We start from the raw sequence: 25,391 nt of genomic DNA, 5'->3' as shown, positions 1-25,391 counted from the left end.
CAACTGCTTGGCTCGTTCCCTGGACTTTACAATGCCCTGGTGACCTGTGTGCAATCATGTCAAAACATCCTTTTGTAATGTCTTTGGAATAACTATGCGCATACCTTTTCAAGTTCATTTTCAACAGTCAGGTCCCCTGCATGTTGGTGGTATGGGAAACATGGACCTGGTATTTTGAGTTTGTCCGGCCAGCCATTTTTGTGGTAGAGTTTGATTTGTTTTAGTGTTTCGTCTTTGTCTTGCTGCTCTCTTATTTGTTGTAGTCTCTCCTCTGTTGCAGGAAGGCCTGAAATCACCTGATGTGTATACAGGTCTATTTCGTCTCTTAATGTCTCGTCACAAACCGTCCTTTCTGGTGCTCTGGACAGCACGTCTGCAGTTGCTATGTGTTTGCCCGGGACATGTGAGATGGTGAAACAGTATCTCATTAATCTCATTCTCAGTCTTTGTACTCGTGGTCGCAGTTCGTCTAAGTTATTGGAGCCTAAAAGTGGTACTAAAGTACGGTGGCCCCTAGAGACAAAGCACGTACAAACTCCAAAGCACATGCAAACTCCAAAACACATGCAAACTCCAAAACACTTGCAAACTCCAAAACACTTGCAAACTCCAAAACACTTGCAAACTCCAAAACACTTGCAAAATCTAAAACACTTGCAAACTCCAAAACACTTGCAAACTCCAAAACACATGCAAAATCTAAAACACTTGCAAACTCCAAAACACTTGCAAACTCCAAAACACTTGCAAAATCTAAAACACTTGCAAACTTCAAAACACTTGCAAACTCCAAAACACTTGCAAACTCCAAAACACATGCAAACTCCAAAACACAACGGAAGTGCTCCAGGACGCTAGGGGCAGTGTTGAGCTTTTGTTACCTAGTAACTACACAAGCCAGGAAGTACCAATGACCGGATTTGGGCTCTATCCCAATTCAGGGTCTGCAGCCTTAAAGGCCGCATTTTAAGGCCAAAGGCTGTCCCAATTCAAAGGCTGCTCGAAATGCGGCCCTCAAATGCGTCCTTAATTTCCCTGAATTTTAAGGATGGGTCGGTGTTGCCTTCATGGCCCAACATATCCCAGATTTCATAGCGCGGCGGTGGTGTGGATAATTTTGCCGAAAAAAAAACGGAGGAAGCGGAGCCGCCAAAGAGTAAACTTTCAGAAGTAAGTACTGAATATTATGTCACTTATTTATGCGCAAATGTTTTTATAATGAAGAACATTAAAACATTACTGTTGGCCACATGTCAGCAAAGTTAAGTGACATTAGCGATGTTTGTACTAACTTGGGTTTAAAGCCTTTACTTTAAAATATACGCCGTTCAATAGTTGACTTTAATCTTACAGAGAATGTGATGATTTTATGGATAATTAACACTAGGTTTACTATCCTGCGCAAATTTGCGTAACTTCCCTAAACCCAATACCCCCTAGAATTACTGGCTTTTTTATTTTCTGGTGCAAGTCCCGAGGTGTTAAGCACCCCTGCTGAGATTTTCACAGGTCGTCAGCTTGTTTCTCCTACAGCTTTTGTTGTGCAAACCACCCATTGTCCTTGAGGCCTGGCACATTTGCATTTGCTCACTCAGAGTTGCTCAGATCCAAGGCAGGCCAAACCTCTGTGTTACAACTTTCAGAAATGCCTGATAGAAATGCTTCAACTTACTCATGAGATTTTGACCACATTTTTTGCGGAAGTCACAACTATACTGAATGCACGACCGTTGTTGCCAGCTGCAAGAAATGCTTGGTAGAGAACAGCTGTTCCCTACCAAGGTTCGTTTCAAAGTTTGAAAGACTTTGAAATAAAACAGACTTGTGTACCCATATATTGTGAATGTCTGTCTTTTGTATGTAGGTTGTAACACAGAGGTTTGGCCTGCCTTGGATCTAAGTAAACAAATGCCAATGTTGCACAAACACACACACACACACACACACACACACACACACACACACACACACACACACACACAGCAAATCTGCATTTATTTGTCCCACAAGTGGAAAATCTGCATTGTCATTGCAAAAAAGTGGACAAAGCACAGTATAGAAAGTGCACTATACAAACAATCTGGAAACATAAATATGGACATGTGTATTCAAAAATATTGGTGTATGTATACACACACACACACACACACACACACACACATATCTATCTATCTACGTGTGTGTGTGTGTGTGTGTGTGTGTGTGTGTGTATGTATATATATATATACATACACACACATACACACATATATATATATATATATATATATATATACATATATATCCATAGGTCCCTCATCCTATTCAGGTCAGGGGGGAGATATCATCACCCCCACCCGAGATTGGGTACATAGCCCCAAGTGCGATAGGAGAAGGATCGTAGAGTGCGAGAGGAACTGACCTGAAAGATAGGATCATGGCCAAGCTTGAAACCTGGACCCCCCTAGCCGGTTACCAAGATTACGTGAAGTACCCTCAGAAGGTCTGCTAGATGATGTTAATGCAGCACTACGGATGATACCTACAACCACGATTACCGACACTAACAAGCTGATCTACACTACGGCAGCAGTGATCAGTGAGATGCTTGGCTACAAGTTGAACAGCCACAAGGGGCAGTACCCTCCATGGAGAAGGAGGCTAGAGGGCAAGATCAAAGTAGCACGAAGGGAGGTTAGCCAATTAACGGAGTTGCAGAAAGGCGCGACAAAGAAGGTGCATAAGAAATACAGCAAGCTGTCCATACCTGAGGCCTTGGAAACTGCCAAGCAAAGACTCACAGCCTTGGCCAGCCGCTTGAGGAGGTACACCAGAGAGATAGAAGGCAGGAGAATAAACCAGCTGTTCTCCACAGAACCAGCAAAGGTGTACTCTCAGTGGCAAGGGAACAATAACAGAACAGCACCACCAAGGCTGGAGACGGAGCAATACTGGAAGAGCATATGGGAGAAGGACGCAACCCATAACGGCAATGCTCAGTGGCTAGTGGATCTGAGGGCAGACCATAGCGACCTCCCTGAACAGGGTCCAGTAACCATCACAGTGGCAGACATCCAAGAAAGGGTCTCCAGTATGAAGAGTTGGACAGCACCAGGGCCCGACATGGTTCACGCCTACTGGCTGAAGAAGCTGACTGCACTCCACGAGCGTCTGGCAGCACAAATGAACCAGCTGCTAGTTAACGAGAGACACCCGGAATGGCTAACCGAAGGTCGGACGGTCCTGATCCCCAAGGACCCCAAGAAGGGACCGGTCCCATCCAACTACCGACCAATAACCTGCCTCAGTACTACATGGAAGCTCCTGTCAGGCATCATATCGGCTAAGATGAACAGGCACATGGGTCAATACATGAGCGGGGCACAGAAAGGGATTGGCAAGAATACCAGAGGCGCAAAACACCAGCTACTGGTAGACAGAACAGTCAGCCGAGACTGCAAGACCAGACTGACCAACCTGTGCACAGCCTGGATTGATTACAAGAAGGCCTATGACTCAATGCCCCACAGCTGGATACTGGAATGCCTAGAATTGTACAAGATCAACAGTACCCTAAGAGCCTTCATCAGGAACTCAATGGGAATGTGGCACACAACACTAGAGGCCAACTCCAAGCCCATAGCACAAGTCACCATCAAGTGCGGGATCTACCAAGGAGATGCTCTGTCCCCACTGCTGTTCTGCATAGGCCTGAACCCCCTCAGTGAGATCATTAACAAGACTGGCTACGGATACCGACTACGGAACGGAGCGGTTGTCAGCCACCTCCTGTACATGGATGACATCAAGCTGTATGCCAAGAGTGAACGAGACATCGATTCACTGATACACACTACCAGGATATACAGCAATGACATTGGAATGTCATTCGGGCTGGAGAAGTGTAGTCGGATGGTAACAAAGAGAGGGAAGGTAGTCAGAACTGAGGGGACTGAACTACCAGAAGGCAACATTGCAGACATAGAGGACAGTTACAAGTACCTGGGGATCCCACAGGCGAATGGGAACGATGAAGAGGCCGCTAGGAAAGCTGCAACCACCAAGTACCTGCAGAGGGTCAGGCAAGTCCTGAGGAGTCAGCTGAACGGTAAGAACAAGATCCGGGCCATCAACACCTACGCCCTGCCCGTGATCAGGTACCCTGCTGGGGTAATAGGCTGGCCAAAAGAGGAGATAGAAGCCACTGACATCAAGACAAGAAAGCTCCTTACCATGCATGGAGGGTTTCACCCCAAGTCCAGCACCCTGAGGCTGTACGCTAAGCGGAAGGAAGGGGGCCGGGGACTGGTGAGTGTCAGCACCACAGTCCAGGATGAGACAAGAAACATCCACGAATACATCACGAAGATGGCCCCAACTGACAGTGTGCTCAGTGAATACCTCAGGCAGCAGAAACCCAAGAAAGAGGAGGAAGGCGAGGAACCATCATGGAAGGACAGGCCCCTGCACGGTATGTACCACCGGCAGATAGAGGAGGTGGCTGATATACAGAAATCCTACCAGTGGCTGGACAAAGCTGGACTGAAAGACAGCACAGAGGCACTAATCATGGCAGCACAAGAACAAGCTCTGAGTACAAGATCCATAGAGGCTGGGGTCTATCACACCAGGCAAGACCCCAGGTGCAGGCTGTGTAAAGATGCCCCAGAGACAATCCAGCACATAACAGCAGGGTGCAAGATGCTAGCAGGCAAGGCATACATGGAACGCCATAACCAAGTGGCCGGCATAGTGTACAGGAACATCTGTGCCGAGTATAACCTGGAAGTCCCAAGGTCAAAATGGGAGATGCCCCCAAGGGTGATGGAGAATGACCGAGCTAAGATCCTGTGGGACTTCCAGATGCAGACGGACAAAATAGTGGTGGCTAACCAACCGGACATAGTGGTGGTAGACAAACAGAAGAAGACGGCTGTAGTGATCGATGTAGCGGTTCCGAATGACAGCAATATCAGGAAGAAGGAACACGAGAAGCTGGAGAAATACCAAGGGCTCAGAGAAGAGCTCGAGAGGATGTGGAGGGTGAAGGTAACGGTGGTCCCCGTGGTAATCGGAGCACTAGGTGCGGTGACTCCCAAGCTAGGCGAGTGGCTCCAGCAGATCCCGGGAACAACATCGGACATCTCTGTCCAGAAGAGCGCAGTCCTGGGAACAGCTAAGATACTGCGCAGGACCCTCAAGCTCCCAGGCCTCTGGTAGAGGACCCGAGCTTGAAGGATAAACCGCCCGCAGGGGCGTGCTGGGTGTTTTATATATATATATATGATATATATATATATATATATATATATATATGATATATATATATATATATATATATATATATATATATAAATATATATATATATATATGATATAGATGTGTCTGTGTGTATAACTAGACTTTATGCTTTAAGTTCATGAACTTATGGCATTCATTTCAATCCTGTTTGTAAGAGCAATCATGTGTCCTGTTGGTGCCATTGTGGATTGCTGGTCAGAAAGTTTTCTGGTGCTACTAATCAAGGAGACAATGCCCCGAGATAGATTCATTTCAATTATGCAACACCTTCGATTTGATGACAGGGACACGCGGGCAGAACGGGTGAAAACAGACAAATTTGCAGCGATCTCCGACATCTGGACACGCTTCAACGAGAACTGTGCTAAGAGTTTCACTCCAGGGGAACACATGACCATAGATGAACAGCTGTTCCCTACCAAGGTTCGTTGTCCATTCACCCAGTATATTGCAACCAAGCCAGACAAATTTGGGATCAAGTTCTGGATGGCCACGGATTTGGACACCAAATATGTCTGCAGTGCATCTCCTTACTTGGGAAAGGACCCCAGTCGTCAGAAGGGAGAGAGGCTGGCAGAGAACGTGGTCATGAAACTGATGGAGCCGTTTTTGGATGATGGAAGAAATGTCACAACGGACAATTTCTTTACTTCACTGTCACTGTCGCACAGACTGCTGCAGCGCAAAACAACATTACTGGGCACAGTGAATAACGTCCGGCGTGAACTTCCTCAACTTGCAAAAGATACTGCAAAGCGAGAGGTATTCTCCACTTCAGTGCTTAGAAGTGGCAGTGTGTCCTTGACAATTTATGCACCTAAAAAAAACAAGACTGTGTGTGTTCTAAGTTCCATGCACCAAGACGTGACGATCGGTGACGGCAGAAAGAGGAAACCCAACACGATCACAGACTACAACCACATGAAGGTATGTGAATGTGTGTACAATTTTACACCAGTGCTACAATGTTTTCTGATGTGTGCTATACAGGCCTATAGAAAAAAACATATACTCATGACTCTCTCGCTCTGCTTTTACAGTGTGGTGTAGACGTGTTGGACCAAATGGCACGGATGTATTCTGTAAGATCAGCAACACGCAGGTGGCCAGTAGCGGTTTTCTACAATATGCTGGACCTGGCGGCAGTGAATGCCTACATTTTGTACAAGGCATGTACAGGGTGGACAGGCAAAAGAAGATTGTTTCTGCGTCTTCTAGCTCAGCAACTTCGTTGCCGATTCATGCAGCACAAGGAAATCTTAGCACAGAGGCAGGCTGCTGCAGCTGCTGTGCCAGGGACTGTAAAGACAACGCAGTGCCAGGTGCAAGAGAGCTGCAACAGGAATCGTAGCAGATTTACCTGTGCAACATGTAAGAAATTCACCTGTGCCAAATGCAGGGATGATGGACACTGGGTCTGCAAACGCTGTAAAGTTTGAAACACTTTGAAATAAAACAGACTTGTGTACCCATATATTGTGAATGTCTTTCTTTTGTATCTAGGTTGTAACACAGAGGTTTGGCCTGCCTTGGATCTGAGTAAACAAATGCCAATGTTGCGCACACACACACACACACACACACACACACACACACACACACACACACACACACACACAGCAAATCTGCATTTATTTGTCCCACAAGTGGAAAATCTGCATTGTCATTGCAAAAAAGTGGACAGAGCAAGGTATAGAAAGTGCACTATACAAACATTTTATATATATATACATATTATATATATATATATATATATATATATATATATATATATATACATAGTTATACACACACATACATAGTTATACACACAGACACATCTATATCATATACACACACACACACATATATATATATATATACATATATATACATATATATATACATATATATATATATATATATATATATATGTGTGTGTGTGTGTGTGTGTATATATGATATAGATGTGTCTGTGTGTATAACTAGACTTTATGCATATTATATAAGGTGTGGCTATATAAATATATAAATATATGTACAACTCTGTGTATATATGTTTATGGACAGGCATGCAGGCAGGTAAGGAAGGAAAGCAGCCTTGCAGGGAAGGAAAAACTTGAATCTCTCATGGTTAGGGGTTGGGGGAGGGTGTGTTTGCACAACAAAAGCAGGAGAACAATGGAGCTGACGACCTGTGAAAATCTCAGCGGGGTGCCAAGAGGTGTTAAGGTCGGGGGGAATTTACGCAAATCTGCGCAGGCCAGTAAATCTAGTAGTAGGGACTTGCACCAGGGAAAAAAGGCTCAGTAATTCTAGTGTTAAAGTCAGTCATATATCCACAAACACAACAAGCTGAAAGTCAGTGATGCTGCTCGGTTTGCAGTCCTGAATATGACGGCACAAGCAGGATTCACTGCACTGTTAATGTTAGCTATGTTATATTGCTGCCTCTGTTCGGTGGTGTCGAGCCAAACGGACTTTAACGTGTGTTTGAACGAGCTGACGGTTCACTCGTTAAGCTGAAAGAAAGATGCTTTAATCACAGGAGTCACACATGTGTCCACTGCACCATCTGGGAACTCTTCTTGTTTAGCACTCGTAATAACACAAACACTAAATCCTCCTTCTCTTGTGCTGTTTTGTAGCAGTGTGTACACCTGAGACTGTCACCTGTCTGTCTGTCCTGCACTCTCTCTCTGTTTCTTTCTCTCTGATTGTGGAATAAAAGTATGAACATGTGTTTATAAGTTACACTTGTGTTTGAATCCTGCAGCTTATCACACATTTGATTTCCATGTGTGACAACTGCAAGTGTCCAGAGTGAGGACAGACTGAGGGACCCACTGCTGCACATCATCTGTGAGGCTTTGCACCCCTGATGATCCACCAGGACAAACTCAGCAGTGTGTGAGGAAGAGGAGGAGGAAGAGCCAGCAGCAGCTGACAGATGGAGAGAATAGACAGACTGTTCCCTGTTTGTGAAGGACTGCTAGAAAAGTTTAACATCACTAATTGTCTGTCCTGAATCAGTCTTATTAGGTAATGTTCAAATAATGTGATCATCCCAGTGTTTTCAGTGTGGGAGAAAGTACTCAGGGCCTTCAAGTTACACACTATGAAAGGCAGCAACAAGTTTCATATTCAGAAACCTAAAGTATGTATCAGCAGCAGAATGGAGCTAAAGATAAATGTTTGTTTCAGTTCTATGAAGCTTTGAGTATTTTGGATTAGTAGCACTGCTGTGTTTGTTGCATCATATTGCTGTAACTGTTTATATGCTTTATATATTCTGAGGTAAGTTGATCTATAGTGTTACATCATATTCTATAAAGATGTTATGTGTTTGTATACTTTCTGCCCAGTTTGACCCATTTAGCAGAAGTCAGCCTGTTTAAGGCTCTGATATCTATTCTGTATGACTTAAAGCAGTTATGACATGGTCTGATTTTCTCACCCAATAAAGGAATATTTCATATATCAGTCTGATCTTCATTCTATCAGAAACAGTTATCACAGTTTGTACATTTTCTTTTTATAAATATATGTAAGCAATGAGCTAAATTTAGCAATGCCAACATACTGAAGGAACAACATTTGTCTCTTATATATGATACACCTATATATGCACTGTCAAAGATACTTCTCTTTGAGTGAAGATTTAAGGTGATAAGACATATAGATAACTGCAACTAGAATCTGTACTGAAGCTCAGTATTTGACACAGAGTTCATGTTCACTGCTGTAATAACTTATGATGATTAATATAATAACTATAATATTGGCCATATTATATTTACATTACCACAGTGAGATGACTTTAGTCTCATGAACAACATTAGCTAATTGTTATTTACTAACTAATCTTAAATGACTGTTCAGTACAGAAATGAAGCCCAAAAATCGTGTTTTACTGTCCTGTGGTCTCAGCCTCAGATACTTATCAAATCACACAAAGCTCTTGTAGAAACAAACAAACAAATGAACAAAATATGTTCTCCTTCATTTCTGTCAAACAAAGTTGTATGACACGTTTCCAGCGGTTAGTATCGTGGTTGCTAGGCAACCTGGGAAGCGAGACGGAGACTAGACCGTCCCATACAGACAAACTTGCCGTTTATTTTGCAAATCGAGCTCAACACTGCCCCTAGCGTCCTGGAGCACTTCCGTTGTGATTTGGAGTTTGCATGTGTTTTGGATTTTGCAAGTGTTTTGGAGTTTGCAAGTGTTTTGGATTTTGCAAGTGTTTTGGAGTTTGCAAGTGTTTTGGATTTTGCAAGTGTTTTGGAGTTTGCATGTGTTTTGGAGTTTGTACGTGCTTTGTCTCTAGGGGCCACCGTACTAAAGGCTTGTAATCTGTCTCAACATGGAACTCAATGCCTATAAGAAAATCAGAGAATCGCTCGCATGCCCAGGTTATGGCTAATGCTTCCTTCTCCATTTGAGCATACCTTTGTTCTGTGGGGGTTAATGCTCTTGAAGCGAAGGCCACTGGTTTCGTTGTGTCATCCTCTTGTTTCTGAAGTAGCACTGCTCCCAGTCCATAGGAGGATGCATCAGCTGATACTGTTGTTTGTGCTTTGGGACTGTAGAGTGCCAAGTTTGGTACTTTACTCAGTTCTGACTTAATGCTGTCAAACGCTGTTTGTTGAGCCTCACTCCAACACCACATGTTTTTGGTACTGAGTAGTTCTGTCAATGGCTGTGTTTTTTCTGCTAGGTGGGGAAGGTACTTGCCTAGATGATTAACCATTCCCAGGAATCGTCTCACTCCACCTACATCAGTGGGTGCCTCCATGTTGCTGACCGCTTTCACTTTTTCTGGGCCTGCTTTGACTCCTGTACTGTCAATGATTTGTCCGAGGAACTTGATTGAGGTTTTTCCAAACTCACATTTCTCACTTTCCAATGTCACACCTGCTTTTGTGAGCCGCTCAAGGACTGCGACTAGTCTCTTGTCGTGCATCCCCTCCAAAAGCTGAGACATTCGCTTTTGAAAATGCTCAGGGGCTGAGGATATGTCGAAACAGAGTCTATTGAAACAATACATTCCAAATGGGGCAATGAAGGTTGTGAAAAGAGCTGACTGCTTGGACAAAGGTATTTGTCAAAACCCTGAGTTAGCATCAAGTTTTGAGAACAACTTTGCGCCCTCTAGCTGTCCTAGGGTGTGCTCAACTGAAGGCAACATGTGTCTTTCTCTTTTCACAGAATTGTTCAGTTTGGTCAAGTCAACGCACACACGCACTTCATCTCTGTTTGGTTTGGGTGCTGGAAGCATTCCTGCACACCAGTCAGTAGGCTGCTCTATTCTGGAGATTACTCCTAACTCTTCCATACGAGCAAGCTCTCTTTTGACTTTGGGCAACAGGGGAAGCGGGACCCTTCTTGGGGTTGACAGGGCAAATGGCTTAGCGTCTGCTTTCAGCTCAATTTTGTATTCCCCCTTCATTTGGCCTAACCCACTGAATAGTTTTGGAAACTGCTGCTTTACTGCCTCTACCAAAGTGAGCGACACTGCTTCTACTCTGGCCACTAAACCAAGTGCTACACTTGCTGGGCGGCTAAGTAACCCTTGTGTCAGGTCTGCTACTACATACACAGGCTGTATTGTAGTTTTGCTTGGAGTGCTCAGGTTAGCTATAAATTTCCCTCTAACTGCTAGTGGAGACATTCTCGCCCCATACAGTTTCAGATCTGTGGGTTGCAGCTGTGGTTTTTGTGCTAGAGCGTTGTACTCTTTTTCAGGCAAGACGGTTACGTCCGCTCCTGTGTCAATTTTGAGCCAGCAGTCTACATTGTTAACTTTTATTTCAGTCATCCACGCATTCTCAGTTCTCTCTGATGCTACTGTTCCCAAAAATGCCACCTCCCTTTCTTCACTGTCACCACCTGCTGCACATATTTCTCCCACTGCCCCAGACCTGCACACTCTTGCATAGTGACCTTTCTTTTTACACTGATTGCAGAATACCTCTTTGGCTGGGCACAGGTTCCTGCTGTGAAAGGGTGTCTTTCCACATTGGTTGCATTGGCTTTTCACATTCCTCTCTGTGTTTTGTGGCACAGTTTTTCTTGGTTTGAAGTGTTTTATTTTTGCTTTAATGACATCCGCGTTACAAGGATTTTCCTGCTTGAAGTTGTTTTTAAGAAGATCCTGTTGCTTCTTAACAAGCTTACTTTGACGAATCCGTATCACTGCTTTATCTAACGTGAGCTCTGCGTCCATTTGCAGTTGCTCCGAGAGCCTCTTGTCTCTTATTCCGACAACCAGTCTGTCTCTTATCATTTCACTGTGCAGTGCCCCGTAGCCACAATGCTCAGCCAAGGCATATAGGGATGTAATAAATCCATCTGCAGTCTCTCCCGCTTCTTGCTGCCTTTGGTTGAACTTAGCACGTTCAAAGATAACATTTCTTCTGACCTTAAAGTGTGCCTCAAGTTTGTCTTTGAGAGTGTGGTACTCACTCGCCTCCTCTTCGGTCAGGTTCAACGAAGTGATCACGTCTTCATCGCCCATTGTATATATCAGAGTGTTAACCTGGTTTTCGTCTGATTGTACCTTGAGTCCGGATGCTATCCTGAACCTCTCAAAGCAACGGATCCATTTCGGCCACTCTTCTGGCTTTGAAAAGTCGAACTTCGGCGGCGGTGATACTTGGAAGGCTGTCGGCACGGCTGCCATGCTGCTAGTCACGAGATGCTAGTTAGCGTTTGCTAATTTGTTAGCTAGGCTCTTACTGTAGCTTTTAATTCAAACTTGCAGGGCAAGTACAAGTCCGCTCCGGTGAGAAAGCTTTCGTTTTCTTGACATTCTTCCTCCCTCCAGAGTACTTCTGACATCATGTTTTGGTAGATCTCGGGTTTATAATAACGGCAACATTAACGAGACTGGGACAGCTCTGTCTTAACTTGGTGACTGTTTATTGCCAAGCTGCAACAACCAACACACACGGCGCGACCACCAGAGGGTGCTGCATGAACTATTGAATTAGTCCCTACCATAACAGTCCACACCCTGTGTTTGATTTTGTTTCACTTTTGTTTCTTGAGACTGGTTAGTTTCATGTTGACTGGTTAAGCTTAAGCACTAAAATCTCCCTGATTACTCTTAGTTAGACAACCAAAGGCAAACAAACCAACAAACATTTTTTTTTTAGTTTTTCACTACTGGAAAAGGGTTAACGTTTAGTCCACTCTTATTTGTATGAATTCTTACTTTCAATATTTCTGCATTGAAGTAAAGGTTTATTATCAACTGCTTACAAAACTGACTGTAACACAGTTTTGTAAATGAGGGTCATGGTCATTTTCTATGTCCGGTTGGTTAGCCATCACCAGTTTGTCAGTCTGTACCTGGAATTCCCACAGGATCACAGCTCGGTTCTTTAATGTAGTTGTCGTAGTCATAACCTGTGCTGTAAAACCGCGGTGCAACATCATGATCACAGCTTTGATTGGCAGCTGTACTTATGTAGAAACAATGCCCCATGCACAGATGGATTTAATCTCTACACTTCTTCCTTGTTTGAGTACAAATGCTGTTTATCATTCTGTAATTCTTGAAATGCACTACATACACACCCTGGTGTGTAATTTACGAAATAAGTGATTTCTAAGAGTAAATACTCCACTATAAACATGAGGTTGACAGTAGTGAATGCCCCTGTCCTTGTCTTTGTCCTTGTCGTTGTCTAAAAGGCTAGCAGTAAGTATTAACACATGTAAATTTCATTTTAGCAAATGAGATATATATATATATATATATATATATATCTCCTCCTTTGGCCAGCCTATTACCCCCAGCAGGGAGACGAGGCACCATCATGGAAGGACAGGCCCCTGCACGGTATGTACCACCGGCAGATAGAGGAGGTGGCTGATATCCAGAAATCCTACCAGTGGCTGGACAAAGCTGGACTGAAAGACAGCACAGAAGCACTAATCATGGCAGCACAAGAACAAGCTCTGAGTACAAGATCCATAGAGGCTGGGGTCTATCACACCAGGCAAGACCCCAGGTGCAGGCTGTGTAAAGATGCCCCAGAGACAATCCAGCACATAACAGCAGGGTGCAAGATGCTAGCAGGCAAGGCATACATGGAACGCCATAACCAAGTGGCCGGCATAGTGTACAGGAACATCTGTGCCGAGTATAACTTGGAAGTCCCGAGGTCAAAATGGGAGATGCCCCCAAGGGTGGTGGAGAATGACCGAGCTAAGATCCTGTGGGACTTCCAGATGCAGACGGACAAAATGGTGGTGGCTAACCAACCGGACATAGTGGTGGTAGACAAACAGGAGAAGACGGCTGTAGTGATCGATGTAGCGGTTCCGAATGACAGCAATATCAGGAAGAAGGAACACGAGAAGCTGGAGAAATACCAAGGGCTCAGAGAAGAGCTCGAGAGGATGTGGAGGGTGAAGGTAATTGGAGCACTAGGTGCGGTGACTCCCAAGCTAGGCGAGTGGCTCCAGCAGATCCCGGGAACAACATCGGACATCTCTGTCCAGAAGAGCGCAGTCCTGGGAACAGCTAAGATACTGCGCAGGACCCTCAAGCTCCCAGGCCTCTGGTAGAGGACCCGAGTTTGAAGGATAAACCGCCCGCAGGGGCGTGCTGGGTGTTTTTTTTGTTTTTGTACATATATATATTTATATATATATATATATATATATATATAAATATATACATATTTGTGTATATGTATATGTATATGTAAAATGTTAAAGTCTCCCTCTGGTTGGAGTTTAAATCTGAAAGCAAAAGTTCCCTGAAAGCATGGTGGAAGTTTCTAAAAATGACTTCAATAATCTCATGCAAACGTACAGTTATCTGGAACAACCGTGACGTACTACAGAAGATTAGAGTTGTCAAGAAATGAAATACTTGGAACATATATTAGAATGAAGAGATTTTATTCCGTTTGACAGACTAGTTGTACAGTATCGGATTAACAAGAAAAGAATGTGAAAGTAAATTTTGTCTTTGAATAAAAGTCTTTAAATTAAATTAAGGTCTTTAATTTTAAACTGACCAATAAAAAAAAAGTAAAACAAAACAGAGGTTGCCACTACAAAATACATTGCATATACATCTGGACTGTGTCAGCAATAAACACAATAAACTTTACAGGCTTGAAGGTAGATTGAGTGTGAAGTGTGTGTATAAAAGTATGTACATAGACCTTTTTTTCAAAAGTGTTATTCAAAAAAAGAGAATAATAGTAAAAACAATGATATAAAATGAAATACATAATGCAGTCTTTAAACTCAGCTGTGACTGAGAAAGCCAAAGTCAATACTTAATGTCAAAATCTTTTTACACTTGTGTAATTTGTGCCAAAGGCATGATGCTACTGCTTGACAGAGTCAGACAACTAAACATCTGACAAGACTTCCGGACCAGCTGCCTGAGCTGAGCAGGGAAATCCCCTGGTAAACCAGGGGAGTCAAAAACATAATTCAGACACACAAGACCACGACTTATCTGATGAGCACCAAAAACTCCCAATCTGGACTCATCCGCCGTTTTGACAAAACTCTTGAATAAAGGCTGAGTTTCTTGAAAAGTGTGAAAAATGTGGTAATAGCACTTAATATGAAATAAATTATACTAATCTGCCAGAGCTCTGTCCTGATCTATCATTAAAGTGAAAGTTGTTGTTGTAAGGGGTTTGAATAATGCAATTTTCAAGGATTAAATTACATTTATTTCAGATCTATAACATCATTAGCTAAACGCTAATAGCTAGTGAAGCTAATACAGAGCAATAACAAGGAATAACATTGACATCTTGCATACAAGATAAGGAGAATGAGTTTTAAACCAAAAGAGTAAATGCATTCCACCAGCTTTTAGTCATTCACAGAATACAAGGCAATAGAATAGGAAACAAAAACATAGATAAACATATATATACACATTTGTCTAACCACTTGTGCCAAAACTGTTATCCAGAAAAAGCGAGTGATAATTAAGTGAATGGAGCACATTGTAGTACATAAAGCAGTCTTTAACACAGTCAGTTACTTTTGCATGCAAAGTCATTACTTACTGTTAAGATATTGCTGTGTTTGCAGTTTGTGCCACAGGCACACTGACATAGTTTGACACAAACAAACGAGTAAATGTCTGACGAAACCGCTGAAGCAGCTGTTGGAGCTGAGCAGGAATATCCATGACATGGAGGTAAACCAGGGGGTTCAAAACACTATTCAGACACACAAGACCACGACTGATCTGATGAGCACAAAAGACTCCCTCATCCCATGTTGGATACTTCCCATGTTTAAAAAAAAATACTCGTGAATAAAGGCTGAGGTTCTTAAAAATATGATAGGGGATGTAACAAACCGAGAAGAGCAAAATCAAAATGAACAACAACCTTAAGCTTCTTTGTTTCACCACCTTATTAATGGTATTTTTGCGGCAGAGAACAAGAGTCACATGTCCATAGCAGCCAAGAAAGATAAGGAGTGGCATAACAAACCCAGTGAGAGTCCAGCCTACACTGTATTTCAGGTAATTCTCGACATACTTTGTAGTGGTGGTATGGTGACATTTTTCAGTTCTATTTGTTGAGTTTTTGGGAAAGAGCATGTCTGGAAGACTTTGAGCACTCACCAACAGCCAAATCAAAACTGAGATAGCCACAGAGTTACGGACAGTCATCCTTCCCTTCGCTTTCACTGCATGGACAATAGCCAGGTACCTGTGCACACTTATACAGGTGAGGAATCCAATGCTTCCGTATAAATTCAAGTTGAAGCAGAATCTTGTGATCTTGCAGAAGACTTCTCCAAAGATCCATTTATTCCCCATAAAGTAGTAGGCTGTTAAAAATGGAAGTGTTGGCAGGAACAAAAAATTGGCAATTCCAAGGTTCAGAAGGAACACATTAATGTGTCCAAGATTTTTCCATTTCTGAAGCAGAGACTTCAGTCCCCATACATTAGCTCCCAGACCAATGATGAACACAAAGGTATAAATAGCAGGCAGAGTTACATGTTCATAGACTGAACGAAACCATTCAGTCATATTCCTTCTGTCTCCTAACATTTTGTCCAGACTGCTCTCCTCTGTGGTGGAAGTAAAAGTGAAAAAATAAGACCAGATGTACATGTTCTTCCTGCTTGTGACCCAGGGTCACAAGCAAGTTCTGAGAAACGTGTGCAAAATCTCATGCATCCATTTCCTTGCTTGTTCACAGGAAAAGCTTGTTATTATCTTTTGAAAATAATAAAATTGTGTGTGTTAGAGTTGATTTTTTTAGATTGTCATTTGTGCTAAGATATATATAACAATTGCTTGTATGTGTTTTGATTAAATGTCTCTTCCATATTAGGTTGCCTACATAAGATGTAGGAAGCTGTCTAATTGCTACAAGTTTCAATCATATTATTAAAAACCACAAGTTCCTGTTCCTGTTTTTAAACACTTCTAACTTCTGTTTTTGTATAGAGCGACTTGAGAAGAGGTCGCGCCATGTATGGTGCGACAGGAGATGGTGCACACACACACACACACACACACACACACACACACACACACACAGACACACTTGCTCATATATGCTTGCCTTAACTGTTGTGTGGTTAACTGAACTGTGTGTAACTGCTTTTTATTAATAAAAGGAGCCATAAGGGAAGTCAGGTTCGAAGCTGGCTGAGTTCAGGTGAAAGATGGATAATTCTAAGACCCTGGCCGGACTTCCCTTGCCAGCAACAAAGAGCGCTGTGTTGTCTTGCTTTGTTTGCAGTTGGTTGGTCTCTGTTTCAGCGGGGTTTGTTTGAATAAACCCAATAGTGTGGTGTTTTTCTGTGTCTTCTTTTAGGCATAGGTAGGCGTGTGTAGCAATTCACCGAACCTGGCACACACCTGTCATTCTTTAGACACTTTCTTCAGAAGCGTTTGTAAGGAGCTGCACGACAGAGCTCTAGTGTCGGAGTATTGTCCTTTCTGGAGTGCCTGTAAACCTGCCCGGTTGCTTACTGGAGCTTGTGACTGTACGGAGTTTTGTTTCCTCCCCAGGATTTTCGCCTCTCTGTTTCTCTGTGTAGCCTTGTCTGGTTCGTCTCCTTACAGAGGTTTGGGCAGACAGTACCAAGTAAGGTCTACAACTCTCTCGGTAAATTCTGGTTTATGTTTGTTCTTGGTTTTGGGCAAGACCCTCTTAATTCTCATGTTCCTCTTCCCTTAGATCGAGTGCGTTACTAGTGTGTGTTTCTTCCCCGGACGTCCTTGCTCCACGTTCCCATTTACATTCTGTTGCAAATACATTGTTTCTGAAATTCGCCCTCCACTGTTAATGAAGTTCCTTCATCGCAACTCTGTGTCTCCGTGTGTTCTCCTCTCTGAGTCCACTCGCATTTCTCATAACACTTACCTGATAAGCACCATTTAATAAACTATGCATTTATTTACTTCAAGTATTAATTAATTAATTATTCACTGATTGTTAGAAGACAACTAACAATAGCCACGATTAAGACTAAAGTCTGGGAGGTGTCCTTTAGATCTAAAGATAAGATTAATTACCGTATTTTCCGGACTACAAAGCGCATCTGAATATTAGCATCACAAGCTAAAATCAGGGGAAACTCCTGTTTTGTGCATACATTAGCCGCACCTGACTAAAAGCCGCAGGTGTTTTAATGTTTACTTACCATATGTAAGAGAATATGCACAAAGGGGATTGTCAGGAAAGAGATGGCTGTTTGGGAACACATCCCTTTTATTAATATTTTGAAAAACAAGTTACCGGTACATATTTGCATAACTTTTTACGTATACGTACAAGTACCGGTAATTACAAGTACGAAATATGTACTGTGCTTTATAAACGAGTAACAAATGTAGTGTTTAACAATAACCTACAGCACACCAGAAAAATAGATTCGGCCTACCTTTTAGGCTCAGGTGCAGTAACGCGGCTTTAACAAGAAGAAAAGTCAGTCATTCACCACCATCTTTCTCTTCTTCCTGTGCACTAAAACCACCAAAGACCTCTTCTCCAGTGTCGGAAACGAACAGGCTCCGGATGGCTTCATCATCCACTCTCTGCTTCTCTCCTTCGTTGTTGCTTTCAAAACCAAAGAAATCCTCGTTGTCAGTGTCAGAGTCGAACACCCTCTGAAGGGCCGTGGCGGTGTCCTTCTCTCCATCACACAGCAGTCCAGCCCTTCAAAATCCGTTGGTGATCGTGGGTGTTTTCACACTTCTCCATGCTGTCAGAATCCACTGGCAGACTTGGGCAAAACTTGCTTTTCGCATGCGACCAAGTTTTGGTGAATGATTTATCGCCGCTCGTCATCCACGCCTCCCACTGAACGCGTAGTGCTACTTTGAATGCACGATTCACACTGATGTCGAGTGGCTGCAGGTGCTTCGTTGTGCCTCCAGGAATCACAGCTGGAATCAAGTTTGTGCTCTTAATGGCTGCTTTCACAGAATCTGTGACATGGGCCCTCATGCTGTCCAAAACAAGCAACGCTTTTTTTTGGCGAAAGAATCCTCCAGGTCACGTCCCATAGCACTCTTGCAGCCACTCCTTTATTACGCTGTCCATCATCCACCCTTTCTTGTTGACTTTAACAGAGATGCCGCTCGGGATCTCTTCTCTTGGCATAGACATCCGCTTAAAAATCACCATTGGCGGAAGTTTAAACCCTGATGCTGTGCAGCCCAGCACACAAGTGAAATTCGTTCTCTCATGGCCAGTGGTTCTTACCATGATGGTTGATTCACCTTGCTTGTTAACAGTTCTAGTGAGGGGCAGGTCAAACGTCAACGGCACTTTATCCATGTTTATGATCTCGTCCGGTCCGATGGAATATTCGTTTATCTTTCTTAGTGTGAATTCGCGGAAGTTTGTTATTTTCTCTGCGTAGTCGGGAGGAAGTTGCTGACACACAGTCGCCCGCGCCCTGATGGACAGTCCTTTTCGTTTCATGAATCTGTGACATCAGGATGGCCCACCTCTGAAATTTACTATCTTCATTTCGTTGGCGACTGTTTTGGCTTTCAGTCGGATCTGCACAGTTGAAACACCTCGACCGTTTGCTCTCTGTGTGTTCACCCATTCTTCAATACAGTCTTCAAGTTTGGGCCATCTGCTCTTATTTCCTCTGAAAGCTTTTTTCGTCCTTTTGGACTGAGCCAGTTCGTCACGCCATTGATTCGTTTATACCAAGGGTACGTGCAGCAGCTCTATTTCCCTCACTGAGAGCCAAATCGACTGCCTTTAATTTAAAAGCTGCATCATATGCATTTCTTTTGTTTGCCATACTGAGGGTTTGTGAATGAAAGCTTCCTTTGCTCCTGTAATACTCCTCTTGCTCTTGCTAATCAAGTTTGTTTTTCGCGCTACTTCGTACGGCACTACGTTGCCTGGCAGACGGACATGTGACCAACATACCACTCTTGCACCCCGATACTGTGTGTCTGATCACTTGCCCTTCCGCCAGGCAACGTAGTGCCGTACAACAGCGGAACAACCAAAACAAATCCTCTTACGATATCACACAAATCATGGATAATCCATAGAAAAGCTGCACCTGACTAAAAGCCGCAGGGTTCAAAGCTTGTGCAAAAAATAGCGGCTTATAGCCCGAAAATTACGGTACTTTTTATCTACCAATATGTATTTCCAAATAATATATCACGATTGTGTTCAACTTATTTACAAAGTGCATACTTTATACAGTGTTTTCAATACAGCCTATAGATAGATTTAGCTTTGAGCTGAGGTACACTGAAGAAAAAATCAAAATGATCTTTATCATAATAATTTTTTAAAAACTAGGCTATTGTTAGGTCTGCACTCGCAAGCCTCGCTAGCTCAGAGACATCCCCATGAACGAAGCAAGACAATTAGGGCTAAATCCATTTTGACTTGCAAGGGAAGCAGGTCGGATCAGGATCTTGGAGCTGAATGCTCCTCACCTGATCCGAGCCAACTCCAAAAAATCAGCGTCCCCTCACAGCCTTTTATTCAGTGACAATAGTTACACAAACACCTCATTGTAAAACCCATATGGTTTGTCGTAAAAGCTAAGACACTGTGTGTGTGTGTTTCTATACGTGACTTCCTGGTGGTCATAAAAGGGTCATCTCCCCTTACCCCTGTATATGGCTTAACCTCTTTAATGGTCCACCATATCCAAGCATAGGTGAGCCCATAAAAGGAGGAAGTAAACATTCCTTACCACATAAGCAAACCAGAATCTTACATAAAATGTGCCTGCAGTTAAAAACTAGCTAGTAGCTTCCCCCACCATCCTAGATGTAGGGGATGGACAAAAAAATATCTGAACATGCAGTTCAGGACAAGGTTTACAGTTTTAAGCACAACAATGACAACTTCTATCAAAATCACTTCAACAGCTATTTTATAGGATAATATGATACCTCTTTAGCAGTCCCCAGTAATGAGCTATGCTAATTATTAATGACAAAGCTTAGACCCAGTAGATAATAACTGTTAAATATTGAAAAGTTTATTCATGATGGGCATGAAATGTGCATCAGAGGAATCCACCTAAATTTCACAGTGGCTATATCCAAAGGTTTTCTACAGAACACAAAGCTACACATGACAGAACAAAAACAAGTTAAATCTTTGACAGGAACTTAAAGGTTAACAAGAACTATGATTATGTAGTACAAACTGGAAGTTTGGATGTTATTACAGCAGAAGATGATGAAACAATCTGGCGATGAACAAAAGGACAAATGAGGCAATAGCCCTTTATACCAGCTATGGCAAATAAGGTCAATGAAGGTCGTTTTAAATCTGACGATGTATGCTGCCAATATTTTGCACAACAATTCTGAAGTGTCTAAGATTTTAAACTGACCAATAACAAAAAAGAAAACAAAGCAGAGGTTGCCACTACAAAATACATTGCATATACATCTGGACTCTGTGTCAGCAATAGCTTGAGTGTGACGTGTGTGTATACTTTTTACTTTTTGTCAAAAGTGTTATTCAAAAAAAGAGAATAATAGTTAAAAGAATGATATAAAATGAAATACATAATGCAGTCTTTAAACTCAGCTGTGATTGAGAAAGCGTAATTTGTGTAATTTGTGCCAAAGGCATGATGCTACTGCTTGACAGAGTCAGACAACTAAACATCTGACAAGACTGCCTGAGCTGAGCAGGGAAATCTTTTACAAGGAGGTAAACCAGGGGAGGTAAAACACTATTCAGACACACAAGACCACGACTTATCTGATGAGCACCAAAAACTCCCTCATCCCAATCTGGACTCGTCAGCCGTTTTGACAAAACTCTTGAATAAAGGCTGAGTTTCTTGAAAAGTGCGAAAAATACAGTAATAGCACTAAATATGAAATAAATTATACTAATCTGCCAGTGTTCTGTCCTGATCTATCATTAAAGTGAAAGCTGTTGTTGTAAGGGGTTTGAATGATGCAAGTTTCAAGGATTTAAATTACAATTATTTCAGATCTATAACATCATTAGCTAAACACTAATAGCTAGTGAAGCTAATACAGAGCAATAACAAGGAATAACATTGACATCTTGCATACAAGATAAGGAGAATGAGTTTTAAACCAAAAGAGTAAATGCATTCCACCAGCTTTTAGTCATTCACAGAACACAAGGCAATAGAATAGGAAACAAAAACATAGATAAACGTATATATACATATTTGTCTAACCACTTGTGCCAAAACTGTTATCCAGAAAAAGCGAGTGATATTTAAGAGAATGAAGCACATTGTAGTACATAAAGCAGTCTTTAACTTAGTTACTATTGCATGCAAAGTCATTATTTACTGTTAAGATATTGCTGTGTTTGCAGTTTGTGCCACAGGCACACTGACATAGTTTGACACAAACAAACGAGTAAATGTCTGACGAAACCGCTGAAGCAGCTGTTGGAGCTGAGCAGGAATATCCATGACATGGAGGTAAACCAGGGGGTTCAAAACACTATTCAGACACACAAGACCACGACTGATCTGATGAGCACAAAAGACTCCCTTATCCCATTTTGGACGCATCCTGTGTTTTATCAAAACTCTTGAATAAAGGCTGAGGTTCTTAAAAATATGATAGGGGATGTAACAAACCGAGAAGAGCAAAATCAAAATGAACAACAACCTTAAGCTTCTTTGTTTCACCACCTTATTAATGGTATTTTTGCGGCAGAGAACAAGAGTCACATGTCCATAGCAGCCAAGTAAGATAAGGAGTGGCATAACAAACCCAGTCAATGTCCAACCCACACTGTATTTCAGGTAATTCTCGACATACTTTGTAGTGGTGGTATGGTGACATTTTTCAGTTTTATTTGTATCAGTGTTGTTTGCGGAGGTTTTTGGGTAGAACATATCTGGAAGACTCTGAACACTCACCAACAGCCAAACCATGACTGAGATAGCTACAGAGAGAGTGACGGTTATTCTTCCCATCACCCTCATTGGATGGACAATAGCCAGGTACCTGTACACACTTATACAGGTGAGAAATCCAATGCTGCCGTATAAATTCAAGTTGAAGCAGAATCTCGTGACCTTGCAGAAGGCATCTCCAAAGATCCATTTATTCCTCATAAAATAGTATGCTGACAAAAATGGGAGACTTGGCAGGAACAAAAAATTGGCAATTCCAAGGTTCAGAAGAAACACATTAATGTGTCCAAGAATTTTCCATTTCTGTAGCAAGGACCTCACCGCCCATCCGTTAGCTCCCAGACCAATGATAAAAACAAAGGTGTAAACAACAGGCAGAGTTATATGTTCATAGTATGAACGAAAGAAGGATGTTTTATTTGTTGGTATTCCTGACATGTTGTCCACACAACCTCTCTCCTTTGTAGCAGAATTAAAAGTGAAAGAAGTGAGAGAACACCAAATGCACCTGTTGTTGCTTGAAGTCCTAAATGTTGAGTTTCCGGTTTCAGAGCAGAGATAAACCTTTTTACATCATCCCATAACTGTCTGAGTTTGTTTGATAGGGCTGAACCTTTGGAATGGGGCCTCCTGTTCCTGTGGCCATTTGCTTTCAATAAACCTTATCTTTATTCCTTTTATTGTAGCCTGTTACTCCATCATGGGGGGGGGGTAAATTCCCAGGTGATTGTCCCAGGTGATGCAACTATTTTTCTGGTAATAACTGAAATGAGTAAAGAAAATCAACAGCCTATTTATGCAAGATAATTCATAAGTTTTTTGGGGGGGGTGTGGTGGTCATAACCCCCCTAACCCCTCTGGAAATTACACTCCTGTACCCCGTGATATATTTTGATAAACACACCACCACACCAAACAAAAGGAAAAAGGACCTGAAGTCATTTTGACCCAGCATTTACTTTACTTATGTATCCCAATTTTATTTATTTATTGCATTTGGCAGGGGGTGCTGTAATCATGCCACAGTAGTTCATTTCAAGGATCACAAGATATTTGCATCAGAAATAAAATATTGTTATTAAGTGGCTGCTAATGTTGATGTTTCACACTGAAGGAAGACAAGGTTCATCCAGGTGCACATGGAGGTTTATTGTGCTGAAACACAGCAAAACAGTTCTGTGTTACTGACGGCTTCCATTACAATAACTGGCCTGCGTTACTTTTGTCAGGGATTATTTTGCCAGTCACCCGTTTGTCTGAGCCGCCACTGCCACCTACTGGCAAAACTAAATATCGCCCTAATATCACATCAGGTGGGAGCAAATGAGCTTTTGGCTCGGTGCTATGATGCAAACTATTGTAACAACAAAAACAAAAAATTGATGTGAGAAAAAAAAGATTCTATTTTTCCCAAACTTTTTTCACATGTTTGCTGTTATCAGTATATTTCTTTTGTACTACTAGTATACCTATCCCTGAGTAACAATTATGGTTACACATACTTCTGACATCTGTTCAATGAAACATTTCCCACACTATGTTACATTCAGCAAATTAAAACTCGTAGTAGGAGCTAATCATGAATCATGTTGTGCCAAGTAATTTTTCTCCCTCAAGGTTAGTAAACAAGTTCATCATATTACTATGAATTTTCGACTGTAACCAGACTCAATATTCGGCAAACAATACACTAGTCTGTTACCACACTTAAATTTGTTTACATATTAAGGCACTTTTACAGATGGTCATCATCATCATGTTCAGCATGTGACAAGTTAGCACACACCATTCTGTCCATTGTCTTTTGGTGGTGTGTTTGCTCTATTCTGCTTGTCACAATGTTCATGTTAACCCTCTGGGGTCCAGAGTATAATTGGCCGTTTTTGACTACTTTTGATTTTACCTCTACATTTTACTTTTAAAAACTGTTTATCTTGCTGTCCTTGGTATCATTATTTTCAGCACAACCTCAAATATCTGAAATTTGAGTTATTTTTTCATTTTGACATACTATATTAGCACAATCGATCTAAATTCAGACAAAAAATTTAAAATCTGAGTAGAAAAAAGTTATAATTTTTACTGTAAAAACCACAAACATGCTTAACGAATCATTTTCATAACTTGAAATGCAAATAGAAATTGTACATTTCTGAAAATTATGCACAAGTTTTGCAAACAACAAAGTTATATGGTACTATTTACCTGAAAATGCAGCCAAGGCCTCAGGAGTTTTTTATATAAGCATTTAAAACTATTTACAGAACAATCAGGCGTGCTGCATCAAATAAGAAGGCACACAAATTATTTATGCCACTCCAAAAAATAGTTTGTGTCCACTATAAGACAGAGGAGAACACCACAGGCCTAAACCTGGTCTGACAACAGGAGGTGTATCAGTCCTGTTTCCCATGTGGCGACAGCGTTTACACTGGAATCTGCCTTTGGTGGCTTTTTTGGAGCAAATGTGACATTCACTAGTATAACTGACACACAAAACAAAACACTGACTACACAACACACTAACTACAGCCTCCAAACACACTAAACGTCACTAATGTCTCACATGTGAAAACTCAGTCTTTCTTTCGCTCGCCCGCTTTCTCTTGCGGTGTCACTCCTAAAACCTCCCCTTCTTCCTAAATAACCAAGTGCCACATGTTGTCATATCATTTTTTGATTGGTTGCAATGGTACACTTTAACACCAATAGGGAAGGGGTGTTTTTTTCTTTTTTCACTCAC

The 25,391-nt window shown here is 42.0% G+C and overlaps 1 protein-coding gene and 1 long non-coding RNA gene across 3 annotated transcripts; one reads left to right on the top strand and one right to left on the bottom strand.

The window, feature by feature from the left end:
* Positions 1 to 1,003: 1,003 nt before the first annotated feature.
* LOC112843335 (uncharacterized) lies at positions 1,004 to 8,068 on the top strand. Its single transcript, XR_003215634.1, has 2 exons — positions 1,004 to 1,170; positions 8,037 to 8,068. It is a non-coding gene; the product is annotated as an uncharacterized LOC112843335 (long non-coding RNA).
* A 5,989-nt stretch (positions 8,069 to 14,057) lies between these two features.
* On the bottom strand, positions 14,058 to 24,568 carry LOC106097765 (P2Y purinoceptor 1-like). 2 transcript variants are annotated; one of them, XM_019350147.2, is made up of 2 exons: positions 22,246 to 24,568; positions 14,058 to 15,493 (listed from the first exon to the last, which is right to left on the bottom strand). In XM_019350147.2, the coding sequence occupies exons 1-2, from the start codon at positions 23,084 to 23,086 to the stop codon at positions 15,321 to 15,323; spliced, it is 1,014 nt and encodes a 337-aa protein (XP_019205692.1). In that variant the 5' UTR covers positions 23,087 to 24,568; the 3' UTR covers positions 14,058 to 15,320. The 2 variants fall into 2 exon arrangements, with proteins under 2 accessions (XP_019205692.1, XP_019205691.1); XM_019350146.2 differs by lacking the exon at positions 22,246 to 24,568 and having other exon boundaries at positions 14,058 to 16,727.
* Between the last annotated feature and the right edge of the window lie 823 nt (positions 24,569 to 25,391).

This window comes from Oreochromis niloticus, linkage group LG20 (genome assembly GCF_001858045.2).
Source record: "Oreochromis niloticus isolate F11D_XX linkage group LG20, O_niloticus_UMD_NMBU, whole genome shotgun sequence".
Lineage (NCBI taxonomy): Eukaryota > Metazoa > Chordata > Actinopteri > Cichliformes > Cichlidae > Oreochromis > Oreochromis niloticus.
This window is presented reverse-complemented; position numbering and strand designations above follow the sequence as displayed.

Excerpts from the sequence above, each read along its gene's own strand:
- LOC106097765 (XM_019350146.2), bottom strand. The coding sequence starts at position 16,385 with ATGTACATCTGGTCTTATTTTTTCACTTTTACTTCCACCACAGAGGAG.